This window comes from Miniopterus natalensis, chromosome 6, assembly GCF_054644295.1.
Source record: "Miniopterus natalensis isolate mMinNat1 chromosome 6, mMinNat1.hap1, whole genome shotgun sequence".
NCBI classification, from domain to species: domain Eukaryota; kingdom Metazoa; phylum Chordata; class Mammalia; order Chiroptera; family Miniopteridae; genus Miniopterus; species Miniopterus natalensis.
This window is the reverse complement of record NC_142086.1, coordinates 4,140,928-4,160,465: the sequence shown is the minus strand read 5'-3', so window position 1 is coordinate 4,160,465 and position 19,538 is coordinate 4,140,928. Positions and strand designations below refer to the sequence as shown.

The 19,538-nt window shown below is 45.3% G+C and overlaps 1 protein-coding gene across 1 annotated transcript in view; it reads left to right on the top strand.

Moving 5' to 3' along the window:
* SLC9A9 (solute carrier family 9 member A9) overlaps positions 1-19,538 on the top strand; it is a 484,070-nt gene that overhangs the window by 221,100 nt on the left and 243,432 nt on the right. Inside the window, exon 9 of the mRNA XM_087818510.1 lies at positions 8,863-8,951. Coding sequence (XP_087674636.1) covers positions 8,863-8,951 — 89 coding nt within the window. The remainder of the gene's footprint in view (positions 1-8,862; positions 8,952-19,538) is intronic.

Genomic DNA, 19,538 nt, shown 5'->3' with positions numbered 1-19,538 from the left:
TATTCTACAAAATTTAATGTCAAATAAATTATGATCCATGTGCCAGGCGTTTATTTTTCAGCTTCCCTATCTGAAGGCTACATCAACTTTTAATTAGAAAAGAACTACTGAGTAATGTCATCAATAACAGAGACTGTAGGTGACAGTAGTGTTGAATAAGAAAATTTAAATATTAGAAGAAAATAGACTCTGCCACTAATAAATTCAGATAAATATCTATCTGTGTGTGAGGATCAAAAACTAATTTCTCCTGCATTCTCTTTTCAAAGCAGATAAATATTTCTTGAAATAGAGATTTATTCCTTTGGCAAACTCGCACTGGAGCACCTGATGTCTGCTGGGCTCTGTAATGGGGTTGAGGGCAATACCAAGGGGGTGGTCCTAGACCCAGTCCGTGAGGAGATCTAGGTCGAGAGGGAGACACCAGGTATCTAATTGACAGGAAGTCAGCGCGAAGCTGTGGGGTCCCGTGTAATTCTGCAAATTCACGTACGCAGAACTTGGAGCCAATGTAAAAATCAAGCCATTCAGATCACAGATATTTAAGACTGGAAGATGCGTAGAGGTCATCTAAGCAGTGTTTGCCAGGGTTTCTTGACCCTGTTGGCAAAAAATAAAAATATGCAGCTTTATTATCTGCATACAAGCATAGATTTTTTTAAAGTATATAAGTACCCTCTCAGTACAAGGATACTTATATACTTTAGAAAACACAAAAATTCTAATAAAAAATTGTGACGTTCTTATATTCCCTTCCACCCTTTGGTGGGTTTTGTTGTATACCCAGATTTGAAGACTACTAGTGCAGAGCATCTTCCTGCATTCACTGACAAGAAAACCATAGACCAGGCAAGCATTTAAATTGCATGTGCCATCCAACTAGTTAAGTGTCTGAACCATGACCAATAGATCTCAGTCTCCTGACACGCAACGTGGTATATTTGCTCTTATTTAATTTACAACCACACGTTGAGCCTTGATCATATAAGCAAATGTTTATACATATACATATACATATACATATACATATACATATACATATACATATACAACATTTAGTAATACTTCTGTGAGAGGGTCCAGAAGCCAGAATTGAGGAGAACAGTGTAAATGGTACTTTGTTAACCAAAATGTGTTAATTGTCCTCTGAAAACTTATCTCTCTGGAGCAAATTTAGTTGCTAGCAGAATCATTTTCCCCAAAGGTTTATAGACCACCCTATGCTGTTTCCTAAACGTCTTTGCTTGCCGATTCATTTGAATTTGACTGTGTACCTCTTTGTGGTTTCTCAAGCAGCAGTTTAGCTAGAATTACAAAGTGCTGGTCCAAGTTCTTGTTCAAAATTGCACAAGTGAGTGAGTCCCTGCGGCCAGCCTGCCACTGAAATCTCACTGTGCAGGCCCTGCATGGCAGGAACTGTTTTCCCTCGGCCACCCCCTGACTCTTCGAGCTCCTTGTTTACTTTATTTTTTATTTATTTATTTATTTTTTAAATATATCTTTATTGATTTCAGAGAGAGGAAAGGAGAGGGAGAGAGAGAGACAGAAACATCAATGATGAGGGAGTCACTGATCAAGCCCGCAACCAGGCATGTGCCCTGACCGGGAATCGAACCCTGATCGCCTGGATCCTAGGTCGACGCTCAACCGCTGAGCCACGTCCAGCCAGGCTCCTTGTTTACTTTAGATCTCGAATATTTTTGAGCATGCCCCACACCCTGCAGACCCAGATGTGTGCACTTGGTTCGTTGGTCACTAACACAGGACCTCATAAATACAACTTGAATCCAAGGTCTTGGACATGCAGCGTAGCAGTTGCATTTCATGGCTGCTTGTTTTTCCAGCACAGATGGAAGCAGAATGATTGGTTTTTACTCTTGTTGGGAAAGAAAATGAAATATTTGCCAACAGAGGATGGACATACTAAATGTTTTATAGTTCCCATTTTTATGAATGCTAGCACTAATAAAACATGTCAGAGATATTAGTTTGACCATTTTGAACATAGAATGTCTTAGTTGCTTCTATTAAGTTTTGTATTTTGAAAATGTAACAGTTCATTTGTGTTCATTCCCTATAATAGATTAACACCCAAGTGTGCTGGTGAACTGGGTGTCTCTCATAGATTAACACCCAAGTGTGCTGGTGAACTGGGTGTCTCTCATAGATTAACACCCAAGTGTGCTGGTGAACTGGGTGTCTCATAGATTAACACCCAAGTGTGCTGGTGAACTGGGTGTCTTTCATGTGCCGCCACCGTTTCTGACCTCTCTCCCCTTACTCACGGTGAAGTCCCTACCCTGGACCCCAGACTCTTCTCATCTTTCCAGACCCAAAGTCTCTGATCCTTCAGGAAAACTTTCCCCATCTCTCTCCCCAGTCCCAAAGAAGCCACCCCCTCTCAGAACTCCCATAGTCTTGTCACCCACTACCTCGCCCCTGCCAGGATGTGTCCTTGTGCACATGTTGTCTCTGTTAGGAGACACAGAGCTGCTGGAGGCCAGGACTGGGTTTATCCATCCTCGTGTCCCCGCAGCCGAAACTTGGGCTTTGCTCATTGAATGACCTCAACAGATAAATAGCATTTGAGTGGGCGAAGAGCGATGCCCACCTACCTTGAAAAACTGGTAACGCAGCTGCAGGATTACTGAGAATGGTCCGAGTTAGGGGGCAGGAGTCAGGAGCACACTCTCCCCAGGCTGCCCTGGATGCGGGAGTTAATGTGGAAGAAAAGGCAGCAAATAAGCAAGCGCACAGGATGGACCAGGTGCCACGCCTGCGTCCCCCAGCAGCCTGGTAATGGGGGATGTTGTGCTCATCCCTGGAGTGGCCTTCGCTAAGTTACTCCTTTTCAAGTCCTTTTCTGTCATTTACTTCTAGCAATTATAGTAAAACCTAATATTTACTTACTTATTAGTGTCTACTTTATAAGCATTTCAATATCCATCATATCGTTTGTACTCATAACATGTCTGTAAAACAGACGGGAGCTACCCGCACGAGAAACTCGGGTCTTAACCGGGGGAAGCCGCTGGCCTCCGCCGCCCACTCCCTCCCCCGGCCTCGGCCAGGGAGCGGCCCGAGAAGGGAGACGGCCCGGGGGCCCTGGGGCCTGCGAGCCACGGGCCGCGCTGTTATTTTACTTAATATTACTGACCTTGGCTACTTTTTTTCTTTATTAAGTTTTCAGTTCTACTGTCTTTGGGTCCATTTTTATCTTGTCTAAATTCTTGTGGTAAATAGTCCATTTATGTTCATTTTTTTCTAGTAGAATCCATGAGACTATAAACTTTCCTCTGAATAATCCTTTGGTTTTATCCCATTGGTTTTGATAAGGAATGTGCTATACAGTTATTGCTATTTATTTCCATGTAAGCTAAAATTTCAAATTTGATTTCACCCTCAACTTTAACTTTTTTTAGAAGAATGCAACCAAAATTCCCTCCTGGATATGCTTTCAAAGCTATACTTTTTATTCCTTCCTAATTTGAAAGCATTGTGATCAAAGGCTATGATTTATTTGCTTTCATGTTTGGAGGGGAAAGAATTCATTGACCTATTTTATAGTAAAATATACCATCAGTTTTATTCCTTGTAAGTAATTTCTTTCACATTCTAGTGTTGCTGGGATTAAAAATGAATAATTTTAAAATAAAAAAAAACAACATTTTAAACTCCTCGAATGTTCTTCATAAATAATTGTTTCATGAAACTAAAATTACTTCATGAAATCATGTCAATTTGGGGAAAATCACAGAAATAAAATATAAAGGATAAGACACAAAAATACAGTTTAAAACATTTTTTAGAGTTAGTAAAAGACATTCGTAAACCAAGGAAAAAAGTAATAAAAATGTGTTCAGCCTTCGGGGCCATCTTCTAATTTCCCCAATATCTAAAGAGGTAATAATAAGACAAAAGCCTCTTTTTAGGACTGTACAAGGTCAAGGCCAAGCCATAGTAAAGGCGAGTTGATACTTAGAGCAGAGCTGGTCAGAGGCTTGCTTCTGAAAGGGCGATGCTAAGGCCAGCAGGTAGCACGGACACCCGGAGCATAAAACACACCATCTTGGGCTTGGTCCAGCCTCCCGAAGCAGGGTCTGCACTTACCAGGACTCCAGGGGTCTGGTTGTACATTAACATTTCGGAGGCATTAGGCGTAGTTCTGATACTCCTCTGCCTAATGCAGATTCTTGGCAGCAGCCGAGCTTCCGGGGAAAGCCAGGTGGCTTCTAATGCATGGGGAGGACAGTAGGGTTCACAGTGAATTAAGCACAGCCTGAGAGTGACAGGGACAAGCAAGACAGGAGTGAGGAGAAGCAGGAAAGAAAAGGGAAGGAGGGGGCTCTCTGAGGTGAGCTGTGTCTCCACCTGGGCACAGTCACCAGAAATCACCACTTTCAGTGTCCTTTCACCTGGAAGTGTGCGTCTAGGGATTTAGAAACATATTTTAGTTTATCTTTAGACCTCATGACTTACTTGAGAAAAGCTAAGTTTGTATGCTTAAAAGGTATGGTGATGATATTTTTTTTAATATTAGCTTAGAAAGGTTGTCTAAAATTGAAAAACATATTTGAAAGCCTGTAAGCTTGTCTTGTCTTTGCTTTTTGAGAATGTTGGGCTGCTTCTATTCAAAATGTCTAAAAGTTTCATTTGGAACCAGTATTATTTCCTTGTCCTGAACTGAGAGAAAGACAAATTGAGGTGTTAATCCTGGAGAATTGATATAATGTGTAGGAAAAGAGCAGAGCTGGAGGGCCTCCAGACGTCTGCTCTATGAAGAGAATTTTTTCTACAACAGGTCTGGCAGATGATCGTTTAACCCAAACATTTCAAACGATGGGAACATCTCACATCGCGGGGCAGCCACTCCGCGGTGGGATAGCTCTCTCATTGTCCACAAGTTCATGCCACTAGGAATCAGGACACACATCGGGGCCAGGATCATGCCTATTCGGTAGATCGAGGCCTAATTTCCTCTCATCCCCAAGGCTCTTGTTCCAATCAAGTGGCTCCGACTCATATCACTTTTTAGTATTGAACTAAGACTGAGTTCAGGCCTCTGGGACTTGGCATCCCCCATTATCCCAGTAACAACAGGAGGATACATGTTAAATCTTATTTCCAGATGGCAAACCATCAATAGTTTCAGGGAACCACTAAGGTTTAGGATGAGAAGGGACCCACAGGAAAGTACTGGAAAAGAGGGACTGGCTGGCTGCTTTCAGAGTGGAACACAGGAGGTTGGGTGCAGGTGGTGAGCTGAAAAGGTAAGTGAAATGCTGAAGCAACACAGAGGTGGTGTTTGCAGGAAGCACGTGTGTGACGCCTGACACTGGAGGGCAAAGGGAAGGGAATCTGGAAGCTCCTGAGAGGGAACCACCGAGCTGGGACCCAGGCCCCTGAGCGCACTGCCCGTCTGCTTCTGCTCTCTTGGTGGGGTCCCATGAGGCTGGTCTGGAGGTGCAGAAAAGAAAAAAAACCAAAAACAGGAATCAAGGCTGGAACCAGTTACCAAAGCTCTGGAGAGGAGCCACTGCTAAGAGGCCCCTGGAGGAACAGCAGGCAGACAGGAGGGAGCAGGCTTCCTGGCCGCGCCCCGGCGGGCGTCTGCAGCTCCCCTGGCAGAAGAGGGTGTGTCTGCCAGGCCCCAGCCCCAGGGTCACAGACCAGCCCAGGCCAGTGGCTTTGCAGCTCAGACACTGGTTTGCTGACTGGCCCAAAGGACATCTGGTCCCTCTCCCTCCTCTGTGCACCCGAGAATCCGAGATCCAGAGAGCAGTGAGAGCTGTCTAGACCCCACACACCAGCAGCAGGGTGCAAGCAGCCTGAGCATGGAAAACACAGGACATCGGCACGCACTTCTGTAAGGTACAGGCTGTGAGCACTGAGTCTATTTTGAGGGCAGAGAGTTGCATAGGTAATAGATGTATTTAGATGAGACATTTTAGAAGCCTATTTTGGTTTATAAAAGTCATACTAATTATAGTAATTTGTGTGTGATGATTACCAAGGTATAGAATTAGGTTTATGGATGCTAACACTGAGGGTCCAATCAGCTCAGTTGTCTTATTTTCATCACAACCCCACACTCTGGTCATGTCGGCACACTCATTGTTTGTGGCCTCTGTGACATCCATACAGAAGTCAAAACCTTTCATCAGGAATCCTGCCTGTTAGTGCTCCAGGGGAGGCAAGGATGGAAAACGAGTGCAGCTGCTAGGAAAATAGCCTCAGGCAGGCATCCAAATGCAGTCTTCATCACACCTCTGGCTACTGCCCTGGGACCTCAGAAACGACATTTTTACATGATTTCAGATTACCTTAAAACAGTCATGAATGGTCTGACAGCAGAAAAGCCCAGGGAGCTTGTGGAATTTTGAATCTCAGCTCTGTCAGTTTCAAGGTGACCTTGAATAAATTAGTTTAGTTCCTTACTTGTTACATGGGAATAGAAATGCTCATTTACTTAATCAACAAATACTTGCTGAGTGCCTACCATGTGCCTGGCGTTGCTCTGAGGGTCAGGGACCAAGGAATCCCTCTGCACCCCAAGGGCTCTCCGCTGCAGTTCAGGAAGGAAGAAAATAAACACGTAAATATATAAAATATTAAGTGGTGGTAAATAATATGAAATGAAAATAAAGCCAAATAGGCAGTGGAGAATGGTGAGAAGGCCCATTTTCAGAGCGCACAGAGAGGGCCTGTGTGCTTACGTAACATTATGGGGGAAGGGAGCCGGGCGGATATGGGGGAGAGTTTTCCAAGGGTCCCGCAGTGGAGCACGGCAGGGAGCGTAGAGTAGGCCGGGGAGGAAGGCAGGGTGAGGCCAGGCGCCTGACGGGGGCGGCAGCTGATCCCCAGGGCCTGTTAGCTATGGCGCCCGTTACGGAATGTGCAGCAAAGGGCTGACGCCATCTGACTTCTCTTAAAAGAATCGCTATTGCTGCTGGGCGATGTATACTGTGGGGGCCAGCAGGGGAAACAGGGGACCAATCAGGAATCTATTGCTGTAATCCAGACAAAAATGATGGTGGCCTGAAAAGGGGGTTAGGGCTGCAGTTGTTGAGAAGCGTGTAGGTTCCGGTCAGTTTCGAAGGACAAGTCAATGACGTCGCTGGCAGAGAGAGAGGAAGGGCAGGGTGCCGCCCAAGCCCAGCTTGAGTAGCAGGAAGAATGGAGGTGCTGTTCCTGAGAAGGGGGGGCGTGGGAGGCTCGGGCATCTAGTCCTGCTGAGCCTGCTGGGAGGTAATAAATCAGTGAGGTAAATAAGATGATGTAAATAAAATGAGCACAGTCTTGGCCACCAATGGCGCTCAGCCCATCTTCGCCCCCACCCCTGCCCCTCCCGTGGAGCCAGGTGGGCGACTTCTTGTTCTCAGAGCGCGCTTGCACCCCAGCCACACGCTTCCACCCTTCCACTGGCGCCTCTGCCCAGAGCAGTGCGTGGCCACTGCCCCCACCCCAGTGGGAGCCACTGAGCCTCACCCGGCAAGATCTCAGGCCGACTGCAGATCCGCAGGGAAACAGCGCACACAGGGCAGTGCTCCTAGTACCTGAGTACTTGAAGAGCTCAGGACCCTACAGTGTTTCTGGTGTTAGCTGTTTTTTAATAGAAAATCTGTAAAGAGTAAAATATAACATTTTATAAATATTTTTCCCTTAGAATTTCTGAAAAGAGGCTAAGAAACTGAGATGTTATCCAAAAAACTATAGAAATGCATATTGCATCTATATTTCTTGGCAAAATTTTCTAGTTGCTCTCATTTTTGCCTAAAATTTTGAAACATAATATTAAAAGAAATAAGTAACAAAAATATCTAGACACTTGTGCTAGGTAAGTATGTCTTAGCAATATTTTATCCAAAGCTAATCCCCTAAATAACCAACATATAAATAGAAGCATAAAGTCTCCATATTAAAAATATGCTTGGTTCTTTACACTTCTTTATTGCAGATTCGTTTGAACTGTCAGTGTTCAGTTCACATATCTCTATACTCTTAAGAATTATCAACATTTAATTTATGAGTGTTTTTAGTTGAAAAGATTCTGCTGCTTAAAATTCAGTTCATCCCCTTGGTCTGAGTTGAGGAATACTGAATGTCTCGTGTTTACCCCAAAGCCCTCCTCTGTGCCCAATTTCTCAAAATTAACAGACTATTTAATCCAAAATAGAATGCGGCCTCCACCGCTTCCCCACCCCAGCCCAGGGGCAACTCAGGGGCTATCAGAGCCCAGAGACAGACTTGCCCCATGGTAGCTACCCCTCCATCCCCAGGGAGCGCCTTGCGTCTGCCTGGCCCCGTGCAGTGTCTAAAGCAGGTGTAACAGGGACAAACAAGGCTCTCCCTTTCCCGCTTGGCAAGTGAGGTCGTTGGCAGGAGCAGCAAAACCCCTGCAGATTTCTTACGTTTCTGACTCGTGGTTTTTAATCTAAATTATGACATAACAGGAGCTTCCTCAGATTCCTCAGAGCACGCAGGGAAAGGAAATGTCTGGGCGAATATGTCGGCACTTAGGACAAACTGCAGCAAGCAGCGGGCGCTGGCGGAGAGGGTCCAGAGCGGGCTGGGCAGCCTCCCCTTCGTGTTTGTCCAAGTGCAGCTTCCCTGACTCGGGCCGGGGGTCATTTATCCTCAGGAAGAATCTGCTTCTTCATACCTGAGGTCCTGAGTTTTTTCTGCAGTTTTGATCTTGCGAGGCCCATGTTTAGAGCAAGGGCGAGGTTTCCCGAGTCATCGTCAGCCATCAGTAGCTGCCTTGACTCCGCGGCACCAGCCTCGTCTGCTTCCCGCGGGCCAGGCTGCCCCTTGCCCCCGACAGGAGGGAGCTGGCGTAACCCGTGTGCTTTTCAATTTCAGGGATAGTTGCTGTTCTCTTCTGCGGAGTCACGCAGGCTCATTACACCTACAACAACCTGTCGTCGGATTCCAAAGCGAGGACTAAACAGGTAAAAGAAAACACCCGGTCCAGGCCTGTCCTTCCCCTGGGTGAGGGCCACGCGGCAGCGCCTGCGGTGCGCGGAGAGTTTCATTAGCCAAGGAAGAGAGGAAGCTTCGGGCTTCATTAAAGTTTGGGTATTTATAGATTTCCCCCTCCAGGATAGCCATTAACAATTCTCTTGGTAAGCAAAAATGTGGCTCTAATAGTGCCTGCCTCCTGAGGAGTGAGGACCGGGCTGTCAGCCTGGCGGATGAAAGGCCCACAGCCGGCAGTAACTCCGGCCACTCGCACGAAAGAGCCGAGCTGAGGCTGGGAGAGAGGCGCCAGGTAGAATAGGAGCGATGCTTGCTCTTTCACCGGGTGCTTTTGCTTCCAAATGAGCTCAGCTGCCAGCTGTCACACAGAGGATGTACCTCCCCTACGCCGGGAGCGCGTCTGCTTGGACATCGGCGCAGGAGCACTCAGATCCCTCCCACAAACTGCCCCTCTGGGCCGAGCACTGTGCTGGGCACTGGGGGAAAAGACAGACAGCGTGTGACCCTGTCCGCAGGAGGCTGGTCAGCAAGCCGTTGATGAAGATAAATGTGTGATGAACTGTAATGAGAACGTCTACACAGGGTGCTTGGGGGCATTCGGTGGGGCATCCCCCAGTCACTAGGATGGGGCAGGTGAGGAGGAAGTTTCCAGAAATGACGCCTGATGTGGAGCTTGAAATACAAGTAGAAGGTAATTAGGTGACCATGTGGAATCCAGGGGGGGATCGGGAGGTAGCAGGAAGGGCATTTAGTCCAGAGTCGTAGGATGATCGTGAGCTCTGCAGCGGCTGATTGAAGCGCAGAGAACCGGGTAAGGCTGCAGCTACCAGGGCTCAGTGAGGGGGAAACCACAGATGTAGCGGAGGCCAGCTTACGAAACGTCAGTGGAATATTCCTCAGCAGTAACAAATAAAAATAAAACCCGCCATTTGTGACAACATGGATGGGCCTGGAGGATAATATACTAAGTGAAATAAGTCACACAGAGAAAGACAAATAGCAAATGATTTCACTTATATTTGGAATTTAAAAAATCAAACAAATAAACAAAACAAAAACAGACAATAGAAACAGAGATCGAACTGATGTTTCCAGAGGGGAGTTTGGGGGGGAAGGTGTGTGAAAAGGTGAAGACCAATGTAGTAGATAATAGACGATAACTGCACGGTGAGGGATGGTTACTAGACGTAGTGTTCACGTTGATCACAACGTAAGGTATTCAAATGGGGGATCGCTATATTGTACATCTGAAACTAATATAATATTGTTTGTCAACTATAATTTTAAAAAAGAAAAGAAAGAAAAGACTTCCATACCTTGTGAAGGGGGTTAGACTTTACCCTAAAGGTAATGGGGAGCGGCTTAAAGAGCAGACATCCATCATCTCGCAGTTTTGGAGCTAGAGGCCTGAGATCAGGTGTCGGTGGAATTCGTTCCTTCTGAGGGTTGTAAGGGAGAATCCGTTCTATTCCTCTCTCTTAGCTGCTGGTGCTTTCTGGTAATTTTCCATATTCTTCAACTTATAGACACATCATCTTGATATTTATCTTTATGCTCTCATGGCATGTCTGTCTCCAAATTTTCCTTTTTTAAAGCATTTTTTATTGATTTTTAGAAAGAGAAAGAGAAACACTGATTTGTTGTCCTGACCGGGGATCAAACCCACAACCTTGGCTTACTGGGAGGATGCTTTAACCAACTGAGCTACCCACCCAGGGAAAATTTCCCCTTTTTATAAGGGCACCATTCATATTAGATTAGGGATCCACTCTACTCCAGTATGACCTTTTACCCAACTGATTACATTTTACATTTTCAATGATCCTGTTTTCAAGTAAGGTCACGTTCTGAAGTATTGGTGGTTAGGACTTCAACATATGGATTTGGGGGGGGAACACCATTCAGCCCAATAACAGGAAGTCACTCTGCCTAAAGTGTCTTAGGCAGAGTAATTTTAGGATAATTGGATTTCCATTTTAGAAATATCACTCTGACAGGCAAGGGGAGCATGAATCAAATGGCACTTGTATCAGTGAGCTTTTGCTGTGTAACTAACAACCATATAACCCCAGTGGCATCTAACAATGAACATTTATTTTTCACACATCGGCAGAGTTCGACTCTTTCAAGGTGGATTGAGCTGGGTGGCTCTGCTTGTCTCTTCTGGGCTTGTGTCATGGATTTTCCAGGGCTCTAGTCTAGGGTGGGCTTGGCTGGAGCACCACAGCCAGTGCCATGTGTCTGTCATTCTGTCATTCTTCTCTTGGCAGAAGAGCAAGCCCCAGTGTGCAAGTCCATTCCAAGCCTCTGCTTGCATCCCTTTTCCTAAACATCCTATTGCCAAAGAAAATGACATGACTGAACCCAAGGTCAAGAGGCTGAGAAGGCCATCAGCCCACACTGCAAAGTTATATGGCAAGAAGCATGGATATAAGGAATGATAAAGAATTGGGCCGAATGATTGCAATCTATTCCCAAATGCAAATGGAGGTAGAGAAGCTTCTATAACAAGTCCAATGATGCTGACATCATATTGGGGTAGGAGGAGTGGAGGAAGCCAAAGTGACATCTAAGCAAAAACAGTAATTGACTAGAAATTCCTAAATCATAGTTTTTAAAGACACTTAAAGCTCTCTTTGTCATGTCTCAAGCTCAGCTGGACCTGACCTGCCTTCCACCAACCCAGAAATTACTCAAGGCCACCCTACACCTCTGCCCACCAGAGGGACCACAAAGATGCAGGTTAGAAATTTTAAGTACCTCTGGTTAAAAATAAAAGTGAACAAAAAAACTGATACTAATGCCTAAACCCCTGCCATCTAGAGTCTCCTAGGATCTTTTTAATTACGGAGACTTAGCAGTCTCTAGGGTTTAAAGGGAAATACATGTGTTGGGCTGTCTTCCTGACCTTGTCTGTTCCCTGAGCACTGTATTCTGGGGCCGAACCTGTTTAGGGCGTCACAGCTTGAAGCCATGCTACCTACACTGCCCAGCAGAGCTTCAGCGATAACTCACCTCCCGGTGAGACAGCCCTCCAGCTCCCAGGGGAGACCGCACCCGAATCAGTGCCCCCAGCCGCTGTCTCCTCTCGACGACTTGACCGGTGCTCCCTGCTGGACTGCCAGCGTCCACTCCTGCAGCAGTGCTTTCAGGAAGGGGCCTTTACAAAATTATTCTTTAACATCCAGATCCCTGCATCCCCCCATCTTTGTTCCCCGTGCCTCCTTTCCCAGGTGCCTGGTTCATAGGAGGAGCCAGATGAATTTTAATTCCCTTCCTTTCTCACGCCCTTCCTCACTGTTTCCTTTACGGGCTGTCATTTGCTGTTACCTTTTCTCTCATAATATCTGCACATGTTCTTACCCCTATGTGCACACATGCATACGTACCCACACATATTCCCAGTGCAGCACGCAGTCTGAGGTCGCCGCCTTGAAAGGAGGAGAGCCAGCCTTAACTAGCTTCACAGATCAGACGCCCCGGGCCACTCCCGCAGCAATGTAGCAAGCAGAGCTCGGCTGCACGTGGGAACCAAGTGTAAACTGCACATCAGAGCTGAGGCAGGTGTCGTAGAGACTGCCACACGTTCCGCTGGGAAGCGGGAAAGGCTTGGGAAGTTTTATGTGATGACAGAGTTATGGGACAGAGCCTCTTCCTCTGCGTCCCCACACAGCTCCTCACTGTCGATGAGAGAAGCAGCCTCTGGGCCTCTGACCCCCAGACTAGTGAACAGGAGTAGAAGAGTCAATGAGTGAAGGCCATGGGGACATCCATAAAAATCCACTTGGTGCTATAAAATGCAAAGGCCGTGTGATTTACAAAGGAACTTTATTCATGGGCCGTGCCTGTCCCAGCTGAGATAGCTGCATCTGAACACAGACCTGTGAGTACGGTATGTCCTTTATAGCCTCAAGAGATCGAGTGCTCCTTTAAAGCGGCATTTGCACTTTAAAATATGTTTGGAAATTAATAATGGTCTAGATGTAGGTGAATGTATTTCACTCCAACCTGTGAAAAGCCATGTAACATGACCACATGTGAGGCAAAAGCGGCATCATGGGGACACTCCGGATTTCACTCTGGTAGCACAGAATTCCACTGAAGAGTAAATGAACCCACGCGGCAGCCCCTCTCCTGGACTCGGAGTGGCTCTCTCACTTTTGGGTATCACATCTAACGTTAGAGACAGGCAAATCTAATAGGCCCTGACTCGTGCCCTAGAAATGAGGACCTGCTAGGGATCCCCGCGATGGATGCCAGCACACAGCGGTCTGTGAGCCTCGAGTCTGCACCCTGAAGACCGCATAGAGCCCATGACCCCACTCACACAGGTGCCCGCCTGCCTCCCCAGCCCTTCATCCCTCAGGCCGTCACCCCTAGCCAGGCCTGGGAGCTGGGCCAAACTCCACGGTGTCTCCACGGTCTTTGCCTTGCCTGAGGCTGGCTTGCAAAACCATATACTTCTAAACCATCCTTTTTAACCAGAATTTCTCCTTCCTTCTTTCCTTCCTGCATTTCCCCCTTAAAAATTACTTCCAGTGAATAATCATGGACACATAGTATTAATTTAAATAATTAACATTTATTATGCTTTAACATTTATGAAGTACTTATCTCACTTACTATCTATTTTCTTTTCTGTCTAAGAGGTAGCTCTTCTTACCTTCATTCATTTAACTAATATATTTTGGAGCCTATTTTGTCACTGTTCAGGGTGCTGGGATACAAGAGTAAACAAAAAACTATTTCTGGTAGAGGAGCTTTATAGTAATCAAAATGAGCCCAACTATACTGCGCTTATGGTAAGTCATAAGGCCAATAATAAAGCAGAGAGGAAGCCAGGCATGTGCATGTGGGCCGGCAAGGTTGCAGCTTTAGATGGGATGGCTGGGGAAGGGCTCAGTCAGGAGCTGATACTTGAAAGAAGTGAAAGCTGTGTTTGTTCGGGGCAGAGCTGTTCAGAAATTGGGAATGGCCAATATAATGGCCACCTGGGGCAGGTGACCAATGCGGCCAAGGTGAAGAGGACCTGCGGAGAATCTGAGAGACAATATCGGAGCAGTGCGGAGGGATGGCTCAGGGAGAGAGCTGAGCAAAGTGGAAAACACTGGAGTATTTTAGGTGCAGGCATGGCACGATAGGATTTAAATTTTAGCAGAATGGAGGTGCCCTATATGAGCTGGGGAAGACTCCAAGATAGCAGGGTTAGGGACAGTTGGGAACTGAGTGTTGAGTTGTTACATTTGGGATGTGCATAAGTCAACAGAGTGGAGCTGTTGTGGAGCCAGTTGGAGATGGAATTCTAGAGTGCAGGGGATAAGTCTTGGTCAGAAGTATAATTGTGGAAGTTGTCAGCGTGGAGCTGGCATTGCAAACATGAGATGGATGTGGTCTCCAAGGGAGTGAGGGAGGAGAGATCCAGGCACTCCGGCAGCAAGAGGTTGGGAGAGGTAAGGGCCAGCAGGGAGAAGTAAAACCAAGAAAGTATGGTGCCCTGAAAGGCAAATGAAAAGAGGACCTCAGGAAAAAGCACAGTGGACTGCGCCAAATACTTCTGGAAGGTCAAGTGAGATGAAGTGCACAGCTGTCACTGACAACACTGGTAAGAAGCATGTTGGTGGCATGTCAGGGTGAGAGCCGATTCCATTGGGTTCAACAGAGGATGGAAGGAAAGAGATTGGGAACTGCGTGTGGAGACAAGTCCTTGGAAAAAAATTACTGTGAATGGGGAGCAGACATGAAGCGAGAGCTGGAGGGATGGTGAGGCTGAGAGACAATCCTTATTTTTAAGATGGAAGAAGAATACTTTTTTATGTTGATGGTAATAATACAGAAAACAAAAGCCTGTATTTAAGAGTTTGTCAAGACTTATAAGTGGCAGAAGCAAATTTTGAATATGATTTTTTGACTTTGTAGTTCAAATTATTTTGCCTTTTATTAAATATCCTTTGATTATAGATGGGATGGTAGCAATTGTAAGGCTTAGCATCATTTATTCAGAAAACCTTGAGTGGATGGATAAACGAATGAATGAATATTTGGATATCTTTATTATACTTTCAACTGATTCAGATAATTATTCCTTTGTCTTATATTTAATTTTATCATGTTTGAAAATCTACCAATTTTAGTGCATTTTCATTTTTTTTACTAAGATACAGGTTGAGATAGACATAGATATTTTCCTGCACTTATTTTTGAAAAGGCAGATTCTTTGTCTGACATTTATGAGCAAACAATGCCACCTTCATCACAGCACCTTCCTTCCAGAGGCCAATTTCATTCCCACTCCCCCAGAAGAGATTTTGAGTGTTTACCACCATTGAATGGAAAAGCAGCAATGAAAATCCAAATTTATTTATTTATTTTTTATTCCAGTAAAACTTTATTTACAAAAACAGGTAGTAGGCCAGATTTGGCCCATGGACTATAATTTGCCAACCACTGACCACCCCTGATGATACTCAGAAGATGACCTCACAACTATAGTCCAGGCTACTCCTCTGTAAGACGGAAGCCTCTAAGGCCTGGTGCTGTGCTGAGAGTTGTACATAAGCCAGAAAAGGGCACTGAGTGTGGGAGTTTCAATTAAAATTTCCAACAAAAAATAAGACAGTAGGATCCAAATTGGATATGGTGTAAGAAAATTCCAAGAAAATATCTGGAATGTGGGACAGACCAGGTGACGTAACAGAAAGAACACGTGACTGAGAGTCCAGAAAGCTGAGGTTCAGCCTTCATCTTCACGACTAATGGGGGGCTTTGGATAATCCATCTCACACCCGTGAGCTTCAGATCCTCATTTGTAGAAATGAGTGATTGAGCTATATGCCTGGGTTTTAATGATCACGCTCTACGCCTAGTGTTCGGTGACTTACAATGCAGCATAAGGTGTGCACCGGGTTCTTTCCCCCAGACTAGGCCTGGACAGAGACCACTTGTGGTGACTGAAGTTCATGGAGGGGAGGGAGGGATCAGAGTTTGCCATTGACCTTGAGGACAAATCACTGGGTAGACATTTTCATTAAGTTGTCAAATCAAATCCAAGGCTGAAGTGATTAAAAAACAAAGTCCTGGCTCATACTAGGATGAGAAGTTTCAGTGAGGGCTGGGTAACACTTCCTAGAAAGCTCTCTGCTCTTAAGTGAGGGGCTGCAATGGCTTTTTCCTTTTTTTGGGTTTTGTTTTTTTTCGTTAACCCTCACCCAAGGATATTTTTTCCATGGAAAGGAGGGAGTAGGGGAGAGAGAGAGAGACAGAGAGAGAGAGAGAGAGAAACAACCATGTGAGAGAGACACATTCATTGGTTGCCTCCTGCACACACCCAGTTTGGGGCTGGGATTGAACCTAAAACCCAAGTACCTGCCCTTGACCCAGCATCAAACCAGAGACCCTTCAGTGCAGGGGCTGATGCTCTAACACTTAGCACACCGGCCAGGGCTGCACTGGCTTCTTCTAAGGCTGCCTGCGTCCTTGGGGTGGTGAGTTCAGAGCTTACGTTGCTTCCACTCAGCCTCAAGGGTCTGACTGAGGGGCTTTCAGCTTGTCAGTTCAAGCATGGACTGAGTACAGATGGAGCTAGAAGCCAGGAGACAAAGGCAGGTAAGATGTGGTTCTCTCTCAGGAGCTCCTCATACAGCAGGGGCCATACACATAGACGTGTGCACACACATGCATACACACATGCCTGCACACGCGTGCCCAAACAACAACCTCATGTGGCAGATGTTAACATAGAGGGGTGCACAGTGTGTCATGGGAACCAAAGGGCTGACTTGCTCCCTGGAAGCCAGGTCTTCAGGGGAAGCTGATGGCGGGCAGGGTGTTTTGGAGTCAAGTGTAAGGATATCAGATTATCATGAAGATTTCATGGAGGAATGAAGGCAAAGAGGAAAGAATATTCAAAGGCACAAGTAAGAAAGAACTTGACAAGTCCCATAAAAAAGAGGTAGCGCCCTGTGACAGGCCCAGGCTGCCTTGAGGAAGCAGGTAGGAGCTGCTAGGGTGGGGCCAGGAAGAGAAGGCTGTGGGAGAGCGGAGTTGAAAACGGACAGGTGAGATCAGGTGGCCCTCTCAGTGTCTCTGTGCGACATTTAGGAGGACTGCATCCCATAAGCCTCATGATCGCTTAGGGCTCGTAAGCATAGGGATGATATGGTAATCAGCTCTGTGCCCAAAACAGTTCAGATGCGTGCCTCATGGATAGTGGAGGTAGCATCTTGGAGGAAATGACGTCGGTCACGACACCCATCTCATTGCTCTCCATACTTCCTTCTGATAAACTGCAAACACATATAACATCTAAATTTATATTAATCTTCTGTGACTCTAGGTTTATATATATTTTTATTTATTTTTTATTGTTGACTATTACAGCTGTCCCCATTTCCTCCCCCCTTTGCCTTGCTCCACCCTGCCCGCACCCCTCACCCATCATTGTCCATGTCTGTGGGCTATGCGGAGATGCATCTACTATATTCTTTGGTCAATCCCTCCTTCCCTCTGAGATTTGTCAGGCATATTTTTGTCCTGTCTGACCTCTTAGGATGTTGTGATCTATATGAAAAGCTTATGGAAATTTGCTATTTGGTTTTGATGAACTTAGTTGTTTATTAAATTCTTGCTGAATTAATAAATAAATGAATAAATGAATTATGACCATTAACATTTCAAGATAAAAAATAGAAAGGAGAAACAATATATGCTAATTAATGGTCTTATTTAATTCAGGTTTGATGCATTGATTTAAATGTAATGAATGGGATGCATAAAGCACATGTCTAAGGTAACCCTGAGATACTGAAAGACCAAGCACAATTCCATTACTGTGTGAGTTTCCTGCAGTGTGCCTCTGCCTTATTGATTTGCATTACAGTGGTTTTTGATTATGGTTTTGGGCAATTTTTTTCCATCACTTTGAACAAAAGCAAGCATGTTTCATCCCGGTTACCTGTTCCTATTCCGAGCCAAAATGCAGAGATGTGCCTCAGGAACAATGCCCCTGCCTCCTTGTTACTGAAGAAGATCCATAAAGCATAGAATTGCCTTTAATTACACTTCTTCTGTCAAGATTTCTACCACTTTGCTTCTTTCCTTCATTCAGAGTACCTTTAAAAATACCATCCTAGAAGGGTCGAATTTATAAATGATGGCAAAGTGTTTAAATTTCTTTTTAGCTCGGCTGGTGATTCCTTCCAATGGAGCTCATTCTGTTGTATAATGGACACTTAGTAGTTCAGCTAATAAGTGTTCTCTTAGGTGCTAATGAGAGTGAGTCCCGCATCCCCGTGAGAACACACTGTACTCTCAGTGCCCAGAAAGAATGATTGTCTTGTGAGCCCCAGTTAGGAAGCCTTACTCCACAACCAACTTGCATTTAGTGGGGACCATAGATGACCTTCAGCAACCTCAATAGCAGGCACCTTCTACACAGCAGGTCCTGGAGCCCAGGGAGAAAAAAGGCTAAGCAAGACATTAACCCTGCTTTCTCTTAAAATTTTTTCATATAAATTTTTTTTTCTCTGATAAAGCTGTAATTGTACTGTAAATTCTCAGTTAAATCTTAGCTACTTTTAACAACACATCTGTGTTTGTTTATCATAGTACATAATTGCAGTTGAAAATTTTAAGTCATAAAATCCAAGAACAAGGTGGAACAACAAAGATAAAATTTAAACCTAGAATTTTATTTGAGGAACTTAAACCCAAGGAATTCTGATAACTTAGAGGGGCCGAGTCAGTCCTCCAACCCAGGGGCCAACCTGGACAAACTACAAGTACACATTACCCACCTCCAAAGCAACCTTTGGTATATCAGTTATCTATTACTGTGTAACACATTTCCCTAAAACTTAGCAACTTAAAACAACAAACTTGTACTATTTTATATAGTTTGTAAGGACCCCAAGCCCAGCAGCATCAGCTTAGCTGGGTGGCTTGGCTCGGGGCCTCGTCCAGGGGCAGGCAAGCTGTTGGCCAGGGCTGTGTATCTGAGGCAAGTGGCTGGAGGGTGCCCTGCACGTAGGTTCCCTGCACAGGGGCTGGCACAGGCCTCAGTTCTGCGCCACGTGTCTTCTGTTGGGCTGCTTGGGTGCCCTCATGGTGCTAAGCTTCCTTTCTCCCAGAGTAAGTGAAACCAGAGGGAGAAAGGAGCAAGGCCTTTATTGACCAGTCTCTGACGCCACCCACGTCACTTCTGCCAGACTGCGTTAGAAGAGAGTCCCTAAGGCCAGTTCACACTTAATGAGACGAAGGTTAAGCTCCACCTCTCGGAGGGAGAGGAATCAGGAGAATTCTGGACTTATTTTCAAACTCCTGTGGAGCCTGATGCCATTTTTAGAAGTAATTTTTGGATAATGGTTTCAGTTTCTAACATGGTTAATATTTAGGCTTCCTACTTCTTCAGCCAACTTTACTTTTCCAGTAAACCATCTATTCTCCCTGTACTTACAAAAATTTTAATAACATAAATTGTTGAACACCATTTTGTGCCAGGCACTATAAATATATTTTCATATAAATATCCCAATTAATATTTACCAACAAATCCATGATGTAAA